The sequence below is a fragment of the Acinonyx jubatus genome, chromosome D3 (assembly GCF_027475565.1).
Source record: "Acinonyx jubatus isolate Ajub_Pintada_27869175 chromosome D3, VMU_Ajub_asm_v1.0, whole genome shotgun sequence".
Classification (NCBI taxonomy): domain Eukaryota; kingdom Metazoa; phylum Chordata; class Mammalia; order Carnivora; family Felidae; genus Acinonyx; species Acinonyx jubatus.
The window spans coordinates 27,901,369-27,926,920 of record NC_069392.1 but is presented as its reverse complement, the minus strand read 5'-3'; the positions used below and the strand labels follow the sequence as shown (position 1 = coordinate 27,926,920).

General features: G+C 46.3%; 1 protein-coding gene across 2 annotated transcripts; it reads left to right on the top strand.

Moving 5' to 3' along the window:
- The first annotated feature begins 2,052 nt into the window (after positions 1–2,052).
- Positions 2,053–20,891, top strand: ZNF74 (zinc finger protein 74). Of its 2 annotated transcripts, XM_015081822.3 has the most exons (5): positions 2,053–2,561; positions 2,953–3,038; positions 13,711–13,837; positions 14,285–14,380; positions 15,109–20,891. In XM_015081822.3, exons 1-5 carry the CDS (start codon positions 2,528–2,530, stop codon positions 16,770–16,772), a joined length of 2,007 nt encoding a protein of 668 aa, XP_014937308.1. In that variant the 5' UTR covers positions 2,053–2,527; the 3' UTR covers positions 16,773–20,891. The 2 variants fall into 2 exon arrangements, with proteins under 2 accessions (XP_014937308.1, XP_053061859.1); XM_053205884.1 differs by lacking the exon at positions 2,953–3,038.
- Positions 20,892–25,552: the final 4,661 nt, after the last annotated feature.

Here is a 25,552-nt window from a genome sequence, read left to right as displayed (position 1 = left end):
AGTCTTACAGTACCTATTCTCTATTAAATGCCTTTCACAGCTCCAGAATTCTACAGTCAGTAGAAAGCAATAACTGCATCCTCCAATCCACTTCTTTATTTTAGACTGGACACATCCCTGTAGCTACTGTCTTGTTACTTTTCAGGACTGGTAGGCAGAGATATGAGTGGACAGCACACTTAATATGGAATCCCTGGGATGGTACTGATTTACAGTCACACAACCAGATCCATGAGACCCACAGTGACATAAATATGTACACAGGAGCAAAGATACATAAAGATACACACACTGATGAGCACTGCAGGTACACACAGACACACTGAGTGACATACAGAGTAACATATACAGCATACACACACTCATAACTGGACCTGTGAAACCCACAGATTTACAAAGGTGTGTATCTACCCAAACACAAACTAAAATTGTGAGAGAACAGCCACACACATACAGGTTTACAGATTCACCTGTACAAGACATACACACACTGTTACACAGAACACAGACACAGATGATTCTCTGAACCATCCACAAATAGTTACAGGCAAAAACACACAGAGGGGCACAGGAGCAAATACACACATAGTCATTCACTCAGACCTGTGAGACATACACACATACACGAGCACATATCTATACAGACTCAGACCAGACCTGTAAGTCAACAGCTATATGCCATCACATACAGAATCACACCAGACTCACAAGCCCACAAGTGCAAATTACACTTCCATGTACAGAAAGCTTACACACATACACACATCCAGACACATACCAGAACTGTAAGAGAGCAGCCAGATACAAGCCCGCAGACCAGATTGCATGCATACACTCTTTCTCAGAGGCACACCCATATACACACACACACGAGAAATGAGGCAAGAAACACACAGAGTCAAAATGAACATAGGGTGATTGTGCAACAGATACAAAGAAACAAGATCTGTAAGACCCACAGAGACACAAATATATATACACAGGTTCACCTATACACAAGGACTCACACGATAACCAGCCCTATAATACAACAACCACTCACCACCACACTCACAGATTCACAACCAGACTTGTGAGATTCAGATACACACAGTCTCACACCCACCCAGCCTTTGCCCTGGGGTTGCTATTGAACACTGTCTGCACTGAGCACAGCTCGCTGGTGTCAAATGAAACCCTGTATGTGGCCAAGCCTACCTGTAGTCAAGGTAGGGGTCTGAAAAGTTTCCAGTCTGCCTCACCCCAAACTAGCTCTCAGGAACCTGGTAATAAACTTCTTTCTGGAGTTACTCGGCCTGGGTTCAAAGCCTGGCTCTTCATCCTCCTGGCTGTGTGACCTGCGACAAGTTACCCCACCACGCTGTGCCCAATTTTCCTCATCTCTAAAACGAAGGTAATAATATTTACCAAACCTCACTGAGCTGTTGTGAATGTTCTGCCAGAAAAAGATGTCAAGCTCTTTCCAGGCAAGAAAGGTGCCTGGCATGCTGTTGGTCCTCAATAAATATCGACATCATCACTGTGATAAAGTTACGGGACTGTGCCAGAGCTGTGCCACAGCCCAGATCCTCCTTTCCAAGCTCCTAAGGGTGGGCAGTCCCACCAGGGCTCGGGCTCTCCCTTCTTCGGGGTCCAGGGTGCAGGCCACCACCTCTAGGGTCCCTAAGACCAGAGGCCTGAGGATTCGCAAAAATGAATGTGGGTCGGAGCCCACCCGACGCCATCTGGAGGCATGGACGAACTGATAGGATATTTCCACGTTTCTGGGTACCGTCCTCTCATATCCCCAATGAGAGAGAGAGAGAGAGACACTCACTCCACTCATTCACTCACGCACCCACCCACCGAGACACAAGAGCCTTATGCAGCAAAGAGTGGGAGGAAGAGTGGGGCGGGGCCAGAGAGTTTAGTTGCTGCGCTGGGAACTACATTTCCCAGAAGCCTGTGCTTACAAAGCCGGTTCGCGTCGAGGTGCCAGGCAGCTCCGGGACCCCGACTGCATTCTCTCAATGGAGTCCGCGCCAGCGCGACGCAAAGGCTACCGGAAGTTGTAGTTCGCGTCCGGTCCGCGCAGGCGTACTTTCCCGCGGCGGTCGCTGAACTGCTCCTTTGTGGTCGTGGGACCGCTTTTGTGGGAGGCCGGCCCGCTTGCTCGCGCATCTGTCCGAGCGTCAGTCGGTCTGTCAGTCCGCGGAGGGGCCGCGTTCTACGCCCGCTGCCTCCGGACGGCTGAGCTTGAGGCCGGCCCTGGTCCCCCGAAGCAGTGCCCCAGGTCGCGGGTGATGGGGCGTGAGCGCAGCCTCGGGTGTGTAGCGCTTGCCGAGCCAGCTTGACCCCGACCTTGAGGGGAACTCAGGAGTCTCCGCGTGCGTGACCGTGCAGTCGGGAGTGCGCGTGCAACCCCACGGGGCTCCCCTGCAGGCTGTCCCTGAGCCCCAGGAGCAGGACCCGCGCCTCTGGGCCTGGCCTGGGGCCCAGGAGGCTGCAGAGCTGCCCACGCCTCCGGGGAACACTGCCGAGGGGCGCCATGGAGACCCCTGCCCCGAAGCCCCAGGAGACAGGTACAGTTGGCTCTTCTAGTCACTGGGTCTGTGGCCTTGCGCTTGAGACTGACACCCAGAGATGTCAGCCTAGTTTCCCAGAAGCACCTAGCAGAATCAGGCCACCGTGCGCACCCGTTTACTTCCACGTCTCAAGCATGCTGAAGAGGAAGGGAATGGCAGTATTCTTCCTTCTTGATTGGAGTGCCTGAGACACTGGCAGAATTAATCCCTGATGCCTGTCGGATTGTGTTGGATATTAGGGCTCCCTCCCTACCCCATCTATATGGGCTGTTCCTGACTTCTCTCTGATCCTCCCCCATGCCAGGGGTGGAGTGGGCTCTATTTAGTTCAGCCATGCGCCTGGTGGCTATGGGCAGAACAGCCCCTTTGACTCATTTCTCCTCCTCAGCTCTGCCCTCCCAGGAGCCTGCTCTTACCCTCAGAAAGAATCCAGAGGATAAATTGGGTCAGGGTGTCCTGGAAGCCAGGTCCGAGGTGAGTGGTTGTCTTTTTTTCCTTCTGAACATCTCGCTCTTTATAAAGGGGGTTGGCACTTTTCTTCTGCCCAGGATCTTCAAGTCATTCAAGGACCACCTCTCTCCCTCTCCCAATCTGGGGTGCCTGCTCTCCCGTCCTTAGGAAGCTCTGGGCAAGGGAACAGCTCTGGTAGAAGAGTCCAAGTGTGCCCTTGAAATGAGTGTCCCTTCCAGCCTGATTCAGCCCAGTGGGTGGGTCATTTGCCCAGCATTATAGCAGGAGCTCAGAGGAGTGGTTTTAGTGGAACCTAAGCACGTAGATGACAGCTCACCCAATCACTTCAGTCACCTTCACATGCAGACCTGGGGGATGGCCCTCCTTGGGGAGAATTTTCTGGGATGGAATCAGGTAGGGGGGTGTGGAACAGTTGAAGGAAAGGCTGCATTGCAGCACCAGGGTAAGAGTGTTGGTAAGGGGGTGCGTCCCTGTCTGCATTTCCACTGTACGGACCCTGAAATGGGGTTGTCAAGGAAAAACCTGGAGTTTTAGCAGATTTGGGAGCTCAGCGAGGAATTGGTCCTGGGGCCACTTCTGCAGCTAAGTAGGGCCCAAATCCCTCCTTTCACAGACTTTGGGTTTTGTTTCTCATTTTGTTCTACCACCTAAACCACCCCCATCCTTCACAGTATTTAAAAGGGTACAGTTGATAAAGAGAGTGTTCAGTAGTGAGAAGGGCTGGAGGATGGAGGGTCCTTTGACTTTTTTAGGGTTTTGTGATTCTGTTAACCTCCCACTTGAAAGGGGTCTGATTACAAAAAAATGGAAGTAACTATAAAAACCATATTATGAGATGTGCCTAGCTTCTGTAATGTGTTAGAATGCTCTTTTGTTCTATAAAACACTCAAGATTGAAATGACTGTCAAATGCTGTATGTGATCTTTGATGGGTCAGAGATCCAAAAAATTCAATCAAAGGAAGTTTGGGACAATTGAGGACATTTGCAAATGGATTTATCTTAGATCATATAGTATCAACATTAAATTTCTTGGGTGTGATGATAACACTGTGATTGGGTAAGAGAGTATCCTTAGAATATACAAGGTGAAGCATGTGGGGTAAGATATGATGTTTGCAACTTACCTTCGAATGGTTCAATAGGAAGTGTGCATGCACTTGTGAGTGACTCCCTCAAGGTAGTACCTTTCTTGTTCATAGGTGTTATTCCTAAAGGATCAGCTTGTTAGATCCTTGAGTAACTGGTCCTCCTCTCCTGAGTACTCTTCTCTCCCAGCAGTCCCACTCAGACTCACAGTCAAGTGTTTTGCTCTCCTGGGACATCCCCCCCACCCCCATAGTCTTTTCTGACTTCCTTGCCAGTTTCAGTACCACACATTTGATTCCCACATCTTCCCCCTGGGATTTGTTTCCTATTCTACAGAATGAATGCACACCAGACATGGGCTTCTCCCAGTGGGTTGGGAATACCCCCTGATGGGCCTTCACAAGGCTCAGATCCTATCTTGCCCTTACCTTTTGACACCCTCACACAGAAGCCTTGTAGTCTCTGATAGCCCCCTTTCTCCAACACCACATTCTGTTGTCTCTGGAGCTTGTGTCTGCCTATGTTTCTCCTTTCTTCTGCTAATGCCATGACCATTATGCTTCATCCCTGCCTGCCTCAGTTATGGGCATGTTCTCAGCATGTGTCCTCACCCCCACTTTCTCATCTCCATGAAATCCATTGGGTTTTCTGAATCACATTTATTGAGGTATAATTTATATAAAGTTCTCCAATTTTAAGTACAGGATTTGATGAGTTTTGTTAAATGTAACCAGCACCACAATCATAACATAGAACATTTCCATCACCCAGAAAGTTCCTTCATACCCCTTTACAGTCAGTCCTCTCCCCCAATCCTGTGGCAGCCACAGTTTTGCATTTTTTAAGAATTGTGTATGGAAATACATAGTATGTAGTGTTTGGTTTCTTTTTAAAAAGATTTTTTTAATGTTTATTTATTTTTGAGAGAGAAACAGAGACAGAGACAGAGCATGAGTGAGGGAAGAGGGAGAGGGAGACAAAGAATCCGAAGCAGGCTCCAGACTCTGAGTTGTCAGCACAGAGCCCAATACAGGGCTTGAACCCATGAACCGTGAGATCATGACAGCTGAAGTTGGACTCTTAACCAACTGAGCCACCCAAGCGCCCCTAGTTTTGTTTTTTAAAGATTTTATTTTATTTTTTTTTAAGAGGGAGACCCGTGAGTAGGTAGAGGGGAACAGAGAGAAATCTTAAGCAGGCTCCACTCTCAGCACGGAGCCCAACGTGGGTTGCAGTCCCATGACCCTGGGATCATGACCTGAGCCAAAACCAAGAGTTGGACGCTCAACCAACTGAGCCACCCAGGCGTCCCTAAATATTTTATTTTTAAGTAATTTCTATACCCAACATGGGGCTCAAACCCATAACCCTGAGATCAAGAGTTGGGTCTGCCAACTGCCCCACATAGTTTTTAGTTTCTAATTTCATTTAGCGTAATGCTTTGAGTTCATATCGTTATGTGAATCAATAGTTTGTTCCTTTTTATTGCTGAGTAATATACCATTTGTATTAGTTTACAAGGGCTGCCATAGCAAAGTGCTACAGATGGCTTAAACAACAAATTTATTGTCGCAGTTCTGGATGTTCAAGATCCAGATTTCAGCAGGATTGGTTTCTTCTGAAGCTGCTCTTCTTGGTTTGTAAAGGTACCTTCTCCCAGTGACTTCACATGGTCTTTCTCTGTACATGTCTGGGTCCAAAGTTCATTTTATTATCAGGACACCAGTCCTATTGGATGATGGCTCACTATAATGACCTCATTTTGCCTTTATTATCTCTTTAAGGACCCTCTCTCCAAGCATGGTCATTTTTCTGAGGTACTAGGGGCTGGGACTTCAACATGTAAATTTGGAGGGGTCACAACTCAGCCCAAAAAACTGTATGGATATTTACAATTTGTTCATCCATCTACTAGCTGAGAGATATTAGGTTGTTTCCAAGTTTTGTCTATTACAAGTAAACCTGCTATCAATATTTGAGTACAAATATAGATATTTGTACTCTGTTTTAAATTCTCTAGAATAAATTGTTTTAAATTCTCTAGAATAAATACCTAAGTGGAATTGCTGAGTCAAATAGTAAATATATGTTTAATTATCAATTTTATCGATCATTTCCAAGAGCCATCTTTTGATTTGATTTTCTCTATTGAATTTCTGTTTCCTATTTCATTGATTTTAGATCCATATTATTTCCTTCCTTTACTTATTTTGGTTTCTTTTTTTAAAATTTTAAAAAAATATTTATTTTTGAGAGAGAGAAACAGAGACAGAGAGTGAATGGGGGAGGGGCAGAGAGAGAGGGAGACACAGAATCTGAAGCAGGCTCCAGGCTCTGAGCTGTCTGTACAGAGCCCAATGTGGGGCTCGAACTCACGAACCATGAGATCATGACCTGAGCCAAAGTCAGTTGCTTAACCGACTGAGCCACCCAGGTGCCCCTACTTATTTTGGTTTCTTAAAGTTGAAACTCAGATATTGATTTGGCACCTTCCTTCTTTTCTCATATACCATCCGATGCTATAAATTTCCCTCTTAGCACTACCTTAGCTACATCCCACAAACTTTATGTTGTATTTTCATTTGTATTCAGTTTAAAATAGTTCCAGTTTCCATTGTGATTTCTTCTTCAACCATGTGGTATTTAGGAATGTGTTGTTTAATTTCCCAATATTTAGAGGATTTTCCAGATATCTTTCTATTATTGATTTCTAGTTTAATTCTGTTGTAGTTAGAGAAGGAACTTTTGTATGATTTGAATTTTTTCAAATTTACTAAGATTTATTTTATTGCTCAGAATGTGGTTTACCATGATAAATGTTCTATATGCACTTGAAAAGAATGTGTCTTCTGCTTTTGTCAGCTAGAGTGTTATGTGAATGTTAATTAAGTTGAATGATGTGTTAATCAATTGTTTTATGTCCTTACATATTTTTTGCTTATGTGTTCTATCAATTATTGAGAGAGATTATTGTTGAAATTACCAAGTATAATTGTGGATTTGTCTTTTCAGTTCTATCAGGTTTTTGCTTTATGTATTTTGAAGCTCTTTTGGTAGGTACATCTATAATGTTGTGAGCTTTTAATGAATTGCTGTTGTGATGATGACCATTACATAATCACATAGTGATTATTATGTAACATCTCTCTTTATCTCTGATGATGTCCTTTGCTCTGAAATCTGCTTTGTCTAATGTTAATGTAGCCACATCAGCTTTCTTTTGATTAGTATTTGCAGGATATATCTTTTCCCATTCTTCTACTTTTAAACTACCTTTGTCTTTGTTTTTCTTTTTTTCTTATTTGATGTTTATTTTTATTTATTGTGTATGTGTGGTGTATTTGTCTTTGTTTTTTTAATGTTTATTTATTTGTTTTGAGAGAGAAGGATCATGCACAAGCCAGGAAGGGGAAGAAAGAGAGGGAGAGAGAATCCCAAGCAGGCTCCACACTGTCAGCATAAAGCCCAGCACGGGGTATGATCTCACCAACCGAACCGTGAAATCATGACCTGACCTGAAATCAAGAGTCGGACATTTAGCCGACTAAGCCACCCACGTGCCCTTGTCTTCATTTTTAAAGTGGGTTTCTGTGGCTGACATATAGTTGGGTCTTAATTTTTTAATTCGATTTGACAATCTTTAATTTTCAATTGGAGTATTAAGACCATTCACATTTATTTATTTGTTTACTTTAAGTTTATTTATTTATTTTGAGAGGAAAAGAGTGTGTATATGCAAGCAGGGGAAGGGCAGAGAGAGAAGGAGAGAGAGAATCCCAAGGAGGCTCCACACCTGCAGTGCAGAGTGGTGGCTCAGTTTCACGAACCATGAGATCATGACCTGAGCTGAAATTAAGAGTTAGACACAACTGAATGAGCCACCCAAGCACCCTAAGACCATTCACATTTCTTTTTTTTTAATTTTTTTTAATGTTTATTTATTTTTGAGACAGAGACAGAGCATGAACGGGGGAGGGTCAGAGAGAGGGAGACACAGAATCTGAAGCAGGCTGCAGGCTCTGAGCTGTCAGCACAGAGCCCAACGCGGGACTCGAACTCACAGACTGTGAGATCATGACCTGAGCCGAAGTCGGATGCTCAACCGACTGAGCCACCCAGGTGCCCCAAAGACCATTCATATTTAATATAATTATGGCTATGACTGGATTTACATCTGCCATTTTGTTATTTGTTTTCTATAGGTCTTGTGTCTTTTTTGTTTCTCCTTTATGCATTCTTATGAGGTAAACAAATACTGTTTTAATATACTCTTAATTTCTCTGATTTTGTTAACTTATTTTTTCCTTTTAGTTGCTTTACTAGATGCTAGAGTGAATTTGACTTTGTTGAGTGTTGGCTTTTTTTTGGAATTCTTAAATATTTCTGGAATTTGTTCTGGGTGGGCATTGCTTAGTATTAGTTGGATCTTTCAAGGCTTGCTCTTTAGGTTTTGCTAAGGTGGAGCCAGAGAAGGCTTTAGTCTTGCGCTAATTTTGTCAGACCACTGAAGCTCTTCTCTTCTATGGACTTTTCTCAGTGCCCATTCAGCAGGAGGGCATTCCACTCTGGCTGGTGAGACCATAAACTACCCTCAACCTTGTGTGAGTTTTAATAATTGTTCTACCTACTTCTTTCTGGTGTTTCTTTTCCTGGTTTGGGATTGTTTCCTCCCAGGCACATGCCTGTTGGTCCTCAGTCAGTCTCAAGTGGATCCAGAGTTCTGGGTCCTCTGCTCTGGCATGTAGCCCTAGAAATTTTAATCACCTGGACACCCTAAACTCTGTTCTCCTTCAAGTTGGTGAGACCACAGGTTCTGTCTGGGTCACCACTCCCCACACTATAGTCTGGAAACTGCTTCCAGGTGGGAAGATCGGGTGGCTGTGGGGCTCATTTTGTTTCCCTTCTGTCAGAGGTCTGTTCTGAGCTGCGACTCGTCTAGTGTCTTGAATTCAATCATTGTTTCATACATTTTGCCCAGTTTAGCAGTTGTCTGAGGGAACAGGGCAAACCTGGTCCTTGTTACTTTTTTGTGTCTGGAAGCAGAACATGAAACGCAGTTTTTACCAGGCTGCTTCTTCTTCACTCTGCCAGCCCACACGCAGAATCTGTTCTTGTCCCTCTCTCCTGCCTTCCCTCTGTCCATCCTGCTGCAGAACACAGGCATCAGCACCTCAGAGCACGTGTCTTCATCCTCTGGCCACAGCGGCACCTCCCACTGCTCCTCATCCACGACGACAGAGCTCCGTGAGCGTGAAGTATCAGGACACGCCCCCTGCCAGAGCCTAACTCACCCCATTTCTGGGCGCCAGCGTGCTCTGCTGTGGCCTGCCCCTTCTCTAATGCTTGAGACAGAAGACATCCCTGACACGATTCTGGACGTGGCACGTACTGCTGTTTGTTCTCTTCTCATAGAGCCAGGGCAGGGTCTCCAGCCTCTTGGTGTGCCCAGCCAGAGAGGCCAGAGATGGCCAAGCGGGGACTGACAGACGCTGCGTCCTTTCCTTGGTACCTGAGACTGGGATACTTTCACCCTGCTTTATTTTCTCTTCAACCATAGGTGGTCCCACTGCTCCCAGTCTTTTCCTTAGCTGCAGGAAAACAGGCTCAAGGAAACTGGGTGGCCAGACCAAAATCATACTGCTAATCCCTGCCCTGCTTTGCTTTTCCTTCTTCTTTGAAAAGTAATTTTTTTTTAATTTAAAAAACCAATGTTTGCTGTGTAACAAAGTTAATAATCTCCTTTCCCTGTATCTACAATCACATTTCCTTAAGACAGCCAGTGTCCTCAGTTTTGATACTTATTCTTCCACATCTCTTTCCTTGTTCACATGAGCAGCTTCCAGCGTATGTAGACATGGGGCTTAACCATATTGTTTTAAAAATGGGATCAGACTGTACACATTCCAGTGCTTCCCTTTGTTTTTATGGACGTATAATTCACATACCATAAAATCCGTCCTTTTCAAGCGTACAATTCAGTGGTTTTGAGTGTATTCACAAGGCAGTGCAACTGTCAACCGTAGTCAGTTTTAGAACATTTCTATCACCCCCAAAAGAAACCCTATATCCATTAGCTATCACTCTAGCCCTCAGCAACCACTAATTTGCTTTTCATCTCTCTGTATTTGCTTATTCTGGGCATTTCATATAAGTGGGATCATACCATATGTGGCCTTTTTTGGCTTCCTTCACTTAGCATAATGTACAACGCATACCTTTGGATAGCTGCATTATTTTCCGTGGTCTGCCTGTAGGCGCCTACCCTAATTTAGTCAACCATCCTGATGATTTGGTTGGTTGGTTTCTGGTAAGTACAGTGCTGGCAATACTCAGCCTTGCATTTGCTTCCTTACGTGCAGAAACTTTGTTTCTACAGTGTGAATACCCAGAAGAGTAGAACAATTCCCACTCCCACCAAAAATGCTTCCTCATTGCCAGGATGCCAGGTTTTAATTAGTGCTCCCCTGATAGGTAAAAAGTGTTACGTTATTTTGTTTCAATCTACGTTTTCCTGACCAAAAAAAAAAAAAAAAAAAAAAAATCATTACTCTTTTTATATGTCCATTGGAAATGTGCAGTCTTCCTCCTTGAATGGCTTTTTCTTATTTTTAAAATTTTGAAACCTTTAAGCAGAGTAATAACAACCCTCTGTGTACCTACTTTGCAAAATTAATGACTAAATTGTGTCATATTTGTTCCAAATCCTTTAAAAAAGTAAAATATTGCAGGTAAAGGCAAGAGGTTTTTTTGCATCCTTCCTGGCCCCCCATCTTCTTCTTCCCCTGCCCTCCTCAGTCTGTGACAGTATCAGAGGATGGTGATGAACGGCAAACACCAAAGGGCACCTGCCATCTGCCAGGCACTCGAGTGTGTGCTTCACACACAGTAGTAATTCATTCAGTCCTCTCTGTGATTAATGACATAGGTACTGTTAACAGACAAAGAAACTGAGGCACCCCCAATTCATAGAGCCAGGAAGGGCAAGAGTGGGTAGCCCACCCAGGCCATTGGGCTTAGAGCCTGTGCTCTCATCCGCCAGACAGTAGAGCTAGATGCACATCTGAGTATCTGTAAACTCCACGCGGTGCCATGTGTGGTTCTAGATGGTACCGTGTCAGGCATCACACTGGGCATGGTTTCCCTCAGCCTGCTTTTGTGCCCACCACACTGCTCTGAAGAGCTCCCCACAGGACGAGTTACTCCACCATGTTCATTTTCAGTGCTGCACAGTTTTCTGTGGTATATTCATCCCTACCGGTTGATGGGCGTTCAGCATGTTTCCAGTGTTTTCTCAGTTACTCGGGCTGGATAGGAATCTCAGAGTGAACTTCTGAGGCACAGGGAACACACACTCTTGGCTTCACTAGAGAAAGTGGAGCAGGTTTTGCCCTCCAAAATGGATGTCCCCCTGATACCTATCCAATGGTGTAAGACCATCTGTTTCCCCACGGACCAGCCCCCACTACTTACTTTCAGGCTTTAAACACTGTGCCTCTCTGCTGTGTGTGAAATGGTATTTTATTAATCATTTCTGTGTATCTAGTGTAGCTGAGCATCGCCTCATGTGCTTATTAGTCATTTGTCAGTGTTCTGTGAATTGTCTGCTTAAACCCTATGCCCATTTTCTTTTTTCTTTCTTCTTAGTGATTTGCCAGTGTTGCATGCAGAAAATGTAAACTTTCATGGAAGAAACGTAAATCGCCCCCTCCTGGTTTCTGGGTTTCCTGTCATGCTAGCCAGGGATTTAGGGAACTATCTCCCAGCAGCGCCCACATTTAGATCCTTGTCCCACCGAGACTTGCATTTTGTGTGTGTTATAAAGAGTGGCTTTATCTTTCCTACTGCGTTATGTTGGTGTTTGTCTGCGGTCGGGCTGCCGTAACAAAATACCACTGACTTGGCGGCTTAAACAACAGAAATGTATTTTCACACAGTTCTGGAGGCGGCAAGTCTGAGATCAGGGTGCCAGCAGGGTCCGGTTTGCTGAGGCTCTCTTCCTGGCTCTTGCTTCTCGGGATGCGCAGCAGGGAGAGAGATCTCTTGTCCTCTTCAAATGCAGCCACCAAGCTTGTCAGATCAGGGCCCACCCTTATGGCCCCTTGTAACCTCGGATACCTACTAAAGAGACCCTGGCTCCAAATACAGTCATGTTGGAAGTGAGGGTGTCCACATATGATTTCAGGTGGACACAGTTCTGTCCACAGCAATGGTGAAAACTGTCTAAAAGTATAAACCACTTTTTTTTTTAATTTTTTTAACATTTATTCATTTTTTGAGAGACAGAACATGAATGGATGAGGGGCAGAGAAAGGGAGACACAGAATCCAAAGTAGGCTCCATGCTCTGTACTGACAGCACAGGGCCCAAAGCAGGGCTCAAACTCATAGACCGTGAGATCATGACCTGAGCCGAAGTCAGAGGCTTAACCGACTGAGCCACCCTGGCACCCCAAGCATAAGCCACTTTTAGAGCTGTTGGTCAAAGCTCTGGTGGTCCCTAAGGATGCCCCCACTCTTCCTGACCTCCTGGTAGGCAGAAGGCCTCATCTCAGGGCCTGACATTGTGCACCACGGTGCCTGACCATGGGTGCTGATGCAGGTCCAGGGTTTCCAGAGAAACCTGATGACCCCTGGGAGCTTGGTTGCATGCCAGTCACTCCCAGAAAACACTTACAAGATGGGAGCCAGGCCTCCCCTGCTTGGTTTGTTCTTCTATGTTATGTCTAATGTAATGCCCTGTCTATGATTTAAGCCAAGATCCCACAGTACCCGTATCTTTGAAGAAAGACACACCCTTGCCACCTTAGGTCAGTGCCCTGATGGGCCTGGAGAGCTTATATGCTGCTATCAAGGGGGATGCAGAGTGGAATTGGAGCGTGAAGAGCTAGAGGAACATTGGGGATGCCAGCCTGGAGGCTCCAGAGCCGGTGAGGAGCCCCAGGCAGCAGAGGAGCCTGGGGTTCTAGAACAGGAGTGCCTGCACGTGTCAGTGACCACTGTTGGGGAGAGTGGGAACAGGTCAGGACATGAGCTGAGGGAGGGCAGGGGAACAGGGGTCTGGTGGGAAGGTGTGGGAGGCAGGCAGGCAGAACACAAAGTGGCTCCCTTGGTCCTTTGGGCCTGTGCTGATAAGTAGAGTTTACTTCCTTAGGGTGTAATAATGGCTTCCTGCCCAAAGTAGGGTCCTTTTGCAATGGTGAGATTTGAATAGGGCTTCTGGGTTCTTTGTACTAGTCTTTCAAGTTCTTAAGCTTGACATTCTTAAGCCTGGGAAGCATAGCATCTTACCCAGAACTTACAGCAGCCTCCAGCCCACTGAGGCACCTGCACCAGGGCTGGCCAGTTAGCTTGGCCCTCCCAGTCCAGAAGGCCAGGGTCTGCATGGCCATTCCTGATTCAGACGTGTTATGTATGTTGGGCTGTAGATAGATGGCATCTACAGCACAATCTTCCATACTCAGGAGAAGGTCACCCAAGGTTAACCCTTCATTCCTAAGGTCCTAAGTCGACATGTGGCTCCCTCGGAACCATGAACACAGTCTGAATCACTCCTGTCCTGAGTGAATGAGAATGTGTGTGTCATTCCAGGAATCGGTGACTTTCAAGGATGTGGCTGTGGACTTCACACAGGAGGAGTGGGGCCAGCTAGACTCCCCTCAGAGGGCCTTGTACCGTGACGTGATGCTGGAGAACTACCAGAACCTTCTTGCCCTGGGTAAGATAGCTCCTCAAGCTCAGCCTGCAGTCTGGGCATTCTGCCATGCCAATAGGTATTCCCAAGCCTCCCTTCGGTGCTGGGCCCAGATGCAGGAGATGTGGTCTCTGCACTGATGCTGGGCCTGGGCAGTGCATGGTAACTGCCAACATCCTTGCCTGGAGGTGGGGCTGGTCCCAGGGTGGGGGCCAGAAGAGAGGGAGGAGATGGACAGGGGCCTGGGAGCCCAGCCTGCCCTGGAGCTTTCCAAGGGAGATACAGAGGGGAACATTAGTACCCACAGGGTCCTCAGAGTACGTGCTTCATTTGAGGTTCTGCATGTGAGACCCCCGTCCCTGGGGATGGCGCACACCTCTTAGTGCTGGGCTGGGCTGTTTCCTGGCGCTGTCCTGCTGTGGGGAGCCACAGCACTCAGAACCACACACACCACTTCCTCCCTACAAACAGGACCCCCAGTCTGCAAGCCAGATGTGATCTCCCACTTGGAACGAGGTGAGGAGCCGTGGTGGATGCCCAGAGAAGCCCCTGGAGGGGCTTGGCCAGGTGAGCAGGGAACACAATGGAAGGATGTACAGACCCTTGCCTCTCAGTGCTCACACCCCCGCCCCCGTGTGGTCCTGCTTCCTTCCTTCAACACATACGTTGAACACCAACTGTGTGTGGGCAACTGTGCTAGAAATTCAGTGGTAAGCAAAAAAGGCAAAAACCTCTGCCTTCTACTGGCGAGAGACAGAAATAATGTCCACATCTCTGGAAGCATTCAACAAGTGGCAAATGGACAGGGGGCAGGGAGTGTGTGGAACGAGGGCTTCACTCACCAAGAAGAAGGCAGAGTCAGCCTTGGGTTGGGAAGGGAGGGGGATCAAGGTTCGCAGAGGCGGCTCCAATGGAGATCATCCCCCTGGCATGTGAGGCTGACAGGAGACTGATTTAGCTCTTAAAGAGATGTACATACATCAGAGATTTACATACACACAGCAGTCGATGTTTCGATAAGTGAATCATGTCCAACCGCCAGACCCCGTGAGCCCTGCCCCTTTCCTGGGTCCCTGGCTCTATTTGGAATTTCCCATCTCCATCTTCCTCTGCCCCGTCTCTTGTGGGCTTGCACCCATCTCACCCGAGATGCATGCCCCGAGCCTTGGCGTGCTCTGGCTGTTGGCCTCCCCTCTCTTCTCTGTGCTCACCCGAACCCCCGGCAGACCACAGCCTGAGTTCTAGTGCCAGCTCTCCACATGCTTATGGAAGATTGCATTTTCTGTTTCTTACAGAAGGGGAGCCTGGGCATGAGGTGAAGGACGAGTCGTGTCAACAACAGGGTGTTCACAAGGAAGAGCCTTACCAGGAGCCCATCACTGAGCCACTGGTGAAGTCTAGCATCCACAGCCCCGGTCTGGGCAATGGGTGGGCCCGAGAGCATCCGGCAGCCTCTCTGGTGAGGGGTGAGGCCACACTGCAGAGGCCAGCGCCCACCAGCTCCTGGGACATTTCCCTGGAGAGGCACCAGCAGGGCCATGAGGTGTCTGAGAAGGATTTCCCCTCTGGGCGTACCCTCTTCACCCCCCAGAACATTCCTGAAGAAGCAGACCCTCCTGATGGGTCCACCGAGGGCTTCCAGTCTGGTGAGGTGGCCACGAAGCATCGGAGAGCAGGCGCAGGGAGAGGCCCGTGCAAGTCCGGTGATCACGGTGACCATCTGGCCCCAAGCAGGAGGCGGGTGGCGGCCTCTGGGGATGGCCTCTTCGTGTGCAGCGAATGCGGAAAAGCCTTCCGCCAGAGCTCGTCCTTGACCCTGCACCGGCGGTGGCACGCCCGAGAGAAAGCCTACAAATGCCACGAGTGCGGCAAGGCCTTCACCTGGAGCACCAACCTCATCGAGCATCAGCGCATCCACACCGGTGAGAAGCCCTTCTTCTGCGGCGAGTGCGGCAAGGCCTTCAGCTGCCACTCATCGCTGAACGTGCATCACAGGATCCACACAGGCGAGCGGCCCTACAAGTGCAGCGCCTGCGAGAAGGCCTTCAGCTGCAGCTCGCTGCTCAACATGCACTTGCGCGTGCACACAGGCGAGAAGCCCTACCAGTGTGGCGCGTGCGGGAAGGCTTTCAACCAGAGGACGCACCTGACGCGCCATCAGCGCATCCACACGGGCGAGAAGCCCTACAAGTGCAGCGCCTGTGGGAAGGCCTTCACCTGCCACTCGTCCCTGACTGTGCACGAGAAGATCCACAACGGGGACAAGCCGTTCAAATGCGGTGACTGCGACAAGGCCTTCAACAGCCGCTCGCGCCTCACGCTGCACCAGCGCATCCACACGGGGGAGAAGCCCTTCAAGTGTGGCGCATGCGGCAAGGCATTCAGCTGCCACTCGTACCTGGTGGTGCACCAGCGCATCCACAGTGGGGAGAAGCCCTTCAAGTGCAATGAGTGCGGCAAGGCCTTCAGCTCCCACTCCTACCTCATCGTGCACCAGCGCATCCACACCGGGGAGAAGCCCTTCGACTGCAGCCGCTGCTGGAAGGCCTTCAGCTGCCACTCGTCCCTCATCGTGCACCAGCGCATCCACACCGGGGAGAAGCCCTACAAGTGTGGCGAGTGTGGCAAGGCCTTCAGCCAGAATCACTGTCTCATCAAACATCAGAAGGTCCACGCCGGGGAGAAGTCGTTCAGATGTAACGAGTGTGGGGAAATGTTCGGCTGGAGCGCCCACCTTGCCGAACACCAGAGACGACACAGCGAGGAGAAGCCCTTTGCCATTCAGTTCAACAAGCACTTACTGAGCACCTACTACGTGCCGGGCAGCCTGCTGGGCACGGGGGGCACGGGCGTGAGCGGCGTGGACCCACTCAACGCCCTGGACGTGGCAGAGCTCTTGTGCGTGGTGCAGCCCTCAGCCAGCAGGACTTTCCCGCTGGGCAGCAAACCTGGAAATTAGCATGGCGTGCTGGTTGTCATCAGCCTCGCTGCTTCCCCAGAAAGCACTGCGGCTCAGATCCACGTGCCTCAGATACAAGACTGGCCCTGCTGCCTGTGCCCATCTCCCCACGCGCTGGGACACCTCTCTGAGCGGTCGGCACCACCCTGGGAAGGGCTGCCCTATAGGAGGGAAGACGTGAGGGCCATTTGAGGATGTCCTGTCGTCCTGCTTTCCTTGGGCTTGCAAGTCACCGACCTGGGGAGTAGGTCTTACCTGAGGACAAAAACAAGGTATATTGATCATTGTGTCCTTGGGACCGGCTCCTGGCATGATTTCGATCAGGAATTTCCTTTGTATGCTGTTATGTTTAGAATAATAATAATGGTAATAATAGAAACAGACTAAGTATGAACGCTATTCTTTCCAAGTGAACATTATTCTGTTCTGGGAGAGGGGAATAATCTTCACTGGTGGGGGTTTGGGAAAAGGCAAATTTCCTGGCCTGGCTTCGTTGAAGCAGCTGTACTGCTGGTGACAGCACCTCCGTCTCAGAAGCCCAGCATTAGCGTAGCCAGGTCCTGACACACCAGCTTCGTCCTGGTGGGAAATGGTGAGCACACAGGCGGGTGCCCGGCGTTCATCCAGGGTGTGGTGTTGGGGATAGATGTGTCTAGAAGCACGCCTTCACCCAGGCTGGCCAGTCTGCCCGCAGGGCCTCCCTCTGCTCACCGGTTCAGCCCTGTGGGAGGAGCCCCTCTGAGGGGACCTGTCCCCCTGCTGTCTTCAGAGGTGGACGGCGTTCATCTGGAATTAATGTTTATTCCGCACAGTCCTAAGCAAATCCAAGCTGCTTTCTCAGTGATAATACTTTATGTTTATAGAGAGAGCTATAGTTTATGAAATGCTTTTTAGTATACTTTTTAAATTATGGCAGCAAAGTGACCACATTTCGGGAAATGTGGAATTAAGGAAAAGACTCCCATAATTGCTAATAAAACTGCATTTCGCACTTTGATACATTACCTTCTGCTTGTTTCAGAGTGGATTTTTACGTTACTGCAAACATAGTGTATATATCACTTTAATCTTTTTTTCCCACCTACTGCATAGCAGAATTTTTTCCCAAGTAACTGCACTGTCCTTGGAGTTACATGTGTTTTAAATGGAGGCATAATGTTCTATTAAATATTCTTTTATTGGATGTTGAAGTTATTTCCATGTTTTCACTATTATAAATCATTTCACAGTTATAAACTATTCTTCATAGAGCATCTTTTTGGGTTTTGTTTGGTTTTGTTTTTTAAGATTTTATTTTTGGGGTGCCTAGGTGGCTCAGTTAAGTGTCTGACTCCTGATTTTGGCTCAGATCATGATCTCATGGTCGTGGGACTGAGCTCTGCATCAGGCTCTGCACTGACAGCACAGAGCCTGCTTGAGATTCTGTCTCTCCTTCTCTCTCTGCCCCTCCCCCGTGCACACCCATGCTCTCCCTCTCTCCCTCTCTCTCTCAAAATAAACTTAAGGGGCACCTGGGTGGCTCAGTCAGTTAAGCATCTGACTTCGGCTCAGGTCATGATCTCACAGTTTGTGGGGTTCAAGCCCTGCATTGGGCTGTATGCTGACAGCTCAGAGTCTGGAGCCTGCTCAGATTCTGTGTCTCCCTCTCTCTCTCTGTCCCCTCCCCACTCATGCTCTGCCTCTCTCTCTCTCTCAAAAATGAATAAACATTTATAAATAAATAAATAAATAAATAAATAAATAAATAAATAAAATAAACTTAAGGAAAAAAAAAGATTTTATTTTTAAGTGATCTCTACAGCTAATGTGGGGCTTGAACTCACAACCCTGAGATCAGGAGTCACATGCTCCACTGACTGAGTCAGCCAGGCTCCCCTTAGAGCATTTTTTTGCATTATAGTTCTTTTAGCATTAAGAAAAATCTAAGAAAGATTTCTAAAAGTGAAATTTTTGAGATAAAGGAACAGCCTCAAGAATCACCATTTTTGTATGTTTTTGGTGGTGTGTAAAGTAAGACCATTTCATTATGAAGAAGTCCATCAGCAGTAGTGGTCAAGTAGGAATGTCCCCTGCCCAGCCATCTCCAGGGACGGGACTCCCTTTTCAAAACTGGGTGTCCACACGGTCTTCGTTCAGGCACAGTGACAACACAGCGATGCTCCTGGGCGCCTGCTGCTTCACCACATCCCTCCAGAGTGTGGTCAAGCCAGCCTCCCATTATGCAGTCCCCAGGGCCACATTGTGGCAGTTATGGACCCTTCTGTGACAAATAGGAAGACTTCTATTTTACAGCCGCATTTGTAAAAGACAAATACAATCTGTGCTTGATTCATCATTATACCCATTTTTTCTCCTTATTTCAAAAGAACTTCAAATGAAAAAATCTCTTTGGGGCCCCGCACACTGTGCCTGCTGGCGGCCCTGCAGTGCGCCTGTGGACTCAGCCGACTGGTACCTTATTATCCCTTTACTTGGCGCCTTCTGTAACTAAAGAGGCCGAATATTGAACACGTTTGGAATCTTGGTCTTTTGTCTTGACAATGATTTGAATATGCCCTTTCTACCTCTTTTCATTGGAGACTTGATGTTTTTCTTTTATTTGCATATAAACTTTTTTTCCTGATTATATGAGCAATACGTACATACTGAAGACATTTGGGGAACAAGTCAAAAAATTGTAAGACTAAAAATACATTCAGTATCAGTTCATCAGCCATTGCTGGAGGTGCATTTACTTCTGTTTTTTTTTTTTTTTTTTTTCTGGGCACATATAATATGCTTTTTCTTTTAGAACAAAACTGGATTCATATTTTGCATGTTATTTTTATCCTTTTCCATTTAATGTTTTATGATGAACATTTTCCACATTACAAAATTATTTTTCAGAAACATTGATGGCTGTGTCTTTCTCTGTTTTATCATTGTGTCATGATCGATCTGTTCCTTTATTGTTGAACATTGACATTACCTGTACCTGTAAATAATTCTGGAAATAAACCTGTTTTGCCCTTTGGTTATTTCCCCAGAATAAATTGTGAGAAGTGGAGTTCACAGGCAGAAGTCACAAACATTGCACAACTGTTTCTAGGTCAAACCCAGCACAACATTCTTAATTCTCCCACGTGGGCACCAGGAGCATCCCTTTCCCTGCGTGCACCCTTCCTCGCACACACTTGGCATCAGCTTCACTTTTTACATTTACCATTTTGATACATCGCGAATGTTACTGGCTCATGTTTTTTTACCTTTTTTTCATATCAATTGTCTATTCCATTCTTTGTTTTTTATACACACAGACATGCAGAAAGCACCTTGGCACATACATTTTTATCTTTGTTAACAGAATCTTTAATGTACAGAGATATTCAAATTCTGTGTAACTGGATCTTTTTGGTTTTGCTGTTTAAATTTTTCCTTAGTCCTTAGGAAGCTCCTTCTTTAAATCCTTTTTTGGTTCCATATTTTGCATTAAACTCTTAAGTCAAAAAAACAAGAACTCTGAAGTCCATCTATTTGGGATGTAAATTCCAAGGTCCCTGAATCATTCTAGAATGGCATTCTTCACTGTTCCTTAGACTTTTCTGTTTGTAGCTTCATAATTCACTTTAATGCGTAGTAGGACCAGGACTATTTTCAATAGGTGTTTTTTTAAGTTTTTTTTTTAATCTATTCTTTGAGATAACCCAGGATTCTTCTTCTCAGAGCTCAACGTGTTCTTGCCCCTTCACATCTCATTGGGATTTTGATTATAATTGACTAGTTTGTGAAAAATTACTATAGATTTTATATATATAATCTTCACATCAAAGCAGCAGTCATTCAAATCTGCCTCTAAGCATCAGAAAAGTTGTATAGTTTTCTTCATAGGTATTCGTACATATATGTTCAATACGTATGTTTATTCTTAAATTCATTCTAATTTTGTGGGGTTTCTAGATCAATCCTTTGTGTTATATGTAGGACAACTATTGATTATATATATATAATATATATATATATCTTTTTGTATATTTATTTTATATCTAGAAACTTTACTGAATTATTCTAGTTCTCTAACAACTTGTATTGGGCTTTCTAGGTAAATTGTCATTTAACTTGGAAATAAAAAACTTGCCTCTACTTTTCGTATAGCCTTTTATTTCGTTTCTTTTTAAAACCCATGTGGCTAGCACTTCTAGAGCAGCAGTCAGTGTTGGTGGCAGTGGTCATCTGTGACAGATTCTGTTTGGGTTGGGAGACCAATGTGTCTCACCTCAAAACACTTTGGCCTCTAAAGACTGTGTTATAGCTGCAGTGACCCCATGGCCCAATTCTGAACAACAAGGCTCAAATGGAAATCTAGAAATTTGGGGAAAGTCTTTGCTTTCCTGATAGGAGAAGTATTCCTTCCTCCTCCCCTTCTTCCTGTCTGGAAATTAGATGCAATGCTTGGAGGTGTAGTAGCCATCTTGGGACCATGAGACAATTGAGGACAAAAGTCACACATAATGGAATGGAAAAATAGAAGGATCCTAGGCCTTGAATGAAATTTTTCAGCAGCTGTTTCAGCCCCCAACAACATTCAACTTCCTGAGTTCTTGTTGTGTAAGAATAAACAATTTAGTCCATCTGTCCTTCCTCACAGTTGTTTTCATTCCTTACTGGCACAGCATCTGGGTCTTTATCTTGACTTGAAGGGAGACAGATCTGGCATTTCACCTAATAGTGAAATGGCCATGACTGCTTGTTTATCACATTTTAATGAACTGTCTTTATAAGCCTAGCTCGCTAAGACTTCAAAAAATCAGGACTGGATGTTGATTTTTACCAAACACCATCTTGGCATACCTCAAAAATCATTATATGGGTTTCCTATCTTGTTCTGGAGATACCACTGGGTTTACAAAAAGATCTTTTAACATTATATCCATCTCTGTGTTACTAAAATAAACCCTGTTCACCAAGGGTGCATTAACATTTACTACATATGAACTCACTTTCCTAGAGCTTTGGGTGCAACAAGCAGAATTGTCCCACAGTGAACCCAAGATTTCATTCAGGTTTTGCCTGGTGGTGAACAACCTGTTACAGGAGTTCCTCCCGCACTCAGCAGGAAGGGTTGCCCCAAACCCCACTCCTTGCAGTGGCTAGATACCACTACTCGGATCATTCTCCCACTTGCTCAAAAGAAAAAGGAAAAGATGAAGTAGATGTGGGGCCTCCCCAAGAACATGACATGGTGGCTGAGATGGAGCCCATGGAAGATCCCCTAATTTACAGGGTGTCTGCAAGATGTACCAGATGCTGCCAATTTCTAGATGTTGAGTCGGGACTCACTTTTAATCTTCTGAATTGTTAAAAGGACAGACACTACTTCTGTAATTAATACAGTGAGCAATTTCCACTTTGAACAGTAAAATATAGGGTCCATAGCTCTTCCTCTAGCACTACTCCAGAATGACACTGTTGTTCCTATCCTGACAAAAGCTGTGACGTGACCAATAGAAATAGGGAGAGCCCAAGAGCGTACACACTGTCCCAGCCAAGCCCACCGCCTCTAACCTGGGGCTGGCAGCAAGCCTCGCTCCTTGCCAGTTTGCCCCCAGGTAGGCAGTGCCAGCAGGAGCCAAAGAGACTGCAAGCTGAGAGGAGGGCAGCAGGGCAGAGGGCAGAGTCAGGATTCTTGGCACCTTGCCTAGCCCAGAAGTCAAAGCAGTTGTGGTAGGATAGGGGCAGTACAAAGTTATGTGAGACCCCAGTTAGGGTTACAGTGCAGGTTGTGCTTGAGGGGTTGGGTATAGGGTGAGGGTTAGGATAGGTTGGGATAGAATTTAGGGTTAGAATTAGGGTGAGTTATTTTTCATGCCATGAATACCTGCTGGAGCAAGAAAAGGATGCCTTTCTCATGCCTATGAGTGCTGGGGCAGACTGAAATTTCACATCCATTTCCATAAGTCAGTGGGCCCATAATTACTCATTGGAGGACAATAGATTTGCAGGACAATCTGCACATCTCAGCAGAAGTTAAAATTAATTCCAAGCCAGTATCACTTAGGCACAAAAGCCAACTGGTGCACTTTGCATATTCTAATTGTGTAAATTCTTTCAATAAAATTTTAAATTTCCAATTGAGTCAAGTTGGAGATGTCTGTTTCCATTTGTTTCCTCCCATGGTGGAATCATTTTGGGGGTGGTTATGGAGTGTGCTCAGGGGGCTCCTCTCCACTGCCCTTGGTAGGTTACATCTTCCTGCAGGAAGTCCAATCAATAGTATCAGTATTAGGGCACACTCAATGGTGATTACCACCTTACTGGCTTTATTGTCCCTGGGTTGAATCTGGGAGCAGAGATGCCCTTTAGCGTGTTTATCTGTAGCTGTACTGCAGAAGACTCATAATCACTGTGGGTCCATTTGCAATGATCTCCATCAAGTTACGGTGTTGTGTCAGGGACCCCAAGACCACCCACAGTCTTGATACAAAAGAAGGACTCACAAGACTCATAGCCGATTGCAATTTATTACCATGAAAGTATACAGATTCAAATCCACGCAAAGGAAAAATGCACACAGGGGCCACATCCAGGAGATACCAGGCACGTGCTCCCTGGTGTCCTCTTGCAGTAGAATTGCATGGAACATTCTTATCTCCCAGCAACATGTGACAACAGGGGCAAAGGCTGCCAAATAGGGAAGCGCAGCAAGCCTTGCTGTCAAGGGTTTTTACTGGGGGGTAGTCACATGGGCACATAGCACTCACATGACTGACTCCAGCCTCTCTGACTCCAGCTCCCACCTTCCCCTCCCAGTGTAGAGCAAAAACACACTTTCACAATAAATCACATTCTTGGGATAGACTTTTCTGGTCAAATTGGGAAACAAAGCTCAAGGCCTCAGGCCTACACAAACACTCTTACCCACAGAATAGTCTATGGGCTCAGAGGTGATCTAAAGACAGGCCTTTCTTTGGAATGTGCAGGGTTTGAGCAACCCAGGCCAGCTGAGTGAATCCTTTCCTGCCCAGGTATCCTCTGGCCTTTAGGAGAGTCAGGGTAAAACATTTGGGGCCTTTTTCCAAAGAGCATGTGCCATGGAACACCTTGCACATTTTCACCTATTATGCTAAAAATCAAGATCTCAGGATAGTAGGTGCAAAGACATTTAGGCCTCAAAAGGTCCCAGTGAGCCATCTGCTCTTAAGACTGTGGCCCTTAGCACATCACCTGGTGACTGCTGGTCCTCATCCTAATGGTCCTGTATTGCACAGGGTATCAGTTTTCTCTTCATTGCCCTGTAGGATGGGAGTCACTGCCTGGTTGAGACATACAAACAATGCTCAACAGATTAAGAGATCTTCCCTTGACCCCTTATACTAGAATTGAAACCCCCCTCAATACAATCTGATAAGAAGGGCCCCAATCTGTACTCTTTACCCAAATGCGACTAAGGTCATAAATCTATTAAAAGAAAGACTCAGTGGGAGGATCCCACATAGGGTTTGTACTCCATGAACATGAACATGAGAAGAAAGATCTAAGAAGGTGGTGGTCCCGGCCCAAACCATTCCAACTACGAGGCATTTATTTTGTGGTCACCCACAAAAACGTGATGGACTCACCTCTAATCAACAGGCCAGATACGGATACTGATGACATTACAACAGGAACACTTGAAAGAAAGTTTAAGAGCAGATAAGCACAAGCAGTTCCCACCAAGGGTGCATAGGGCCTTCATATTGGCCTGGGGTGGAAGTAGGGCAAGTTCCCAAGTGAAGGCTGAATGCTCGCAAGGTTTAATGTTCCACAGGTGCAACAGGGAACAAGTGGGCTTTTGTATCGGCTGCCCTGATGTAGGACAGAGGGAAGGTTAGTCTTGATTGCTGTCAGCAGTAAAACATCAAAAATGAGAGTCAGACTCTTTCAATTCACCCTTGATTGTAATACTGTGATTTGTTTTTTTTATTGTTTTTAATGTTTATTCATTTTTCAGAGAGAGAGAGAGAGAGCATGCATATGCAAGCAGGGGAGGGGCAGAGAGAGATGAAGACACAGAATCCGAAGTAGGCTTCAGGCTCTGAGCTGTCAGCACAGAGCCCCAACGCAGGGCTAGAAGTCACAAGCCACGAGATCATGACCTGAGTCGCAGCGGACGCTTAACCAACTGAGCCACCCAGGTGCCCCTGTAATACTCTGATTTGTAATAAGAAATACATATTTGGTCTTTGTCCCCATTCCAGGTACAAGCCTCCTAAAACTGGGTTTTTAGGAATTTCCCGAGACGAAAACCATAAAGGTGTCTTTTGTTATGTTTTTGAGATGACTTTTAGAAGCATCTAAAGATGGGAGCTGGTTGCCAAGGGGACCAACCATATGACTACAGGGTTGGGACTTTCAGTCCCAGCTCCCAACCTCCAGAGAGGGGAGAGGGCCTGGAGATTGTGTTCAATCCCCAGTGGCCAATGATTTAATCAATCATGCCTAAATAATAAAGCTTCCATAAAAACCTAAAAGTACAGGATTCAGAGAGTTTCCAGTTGGTGAAGACATGGGGATTCAGGGAGAATGGCACATTCAGAGAACATGGAGGCTCCATGCCCTTGCCCTAGACCTTGCCTTATGTATCTCTTCCATCTTGCAGGTCCTGAGTTATATCCTTCTATAATAAACCAGTAATCAGAGTCCAGAGTGCTATTATACAATGGAATCCCATATAACAAACCAGTGATCTAGTAAATAAGCTATTTTTCTGAGTCTTATAAGCCACTCCAGCAAATTAATCCAACCCAGGGAACAGGTTGTGGCAA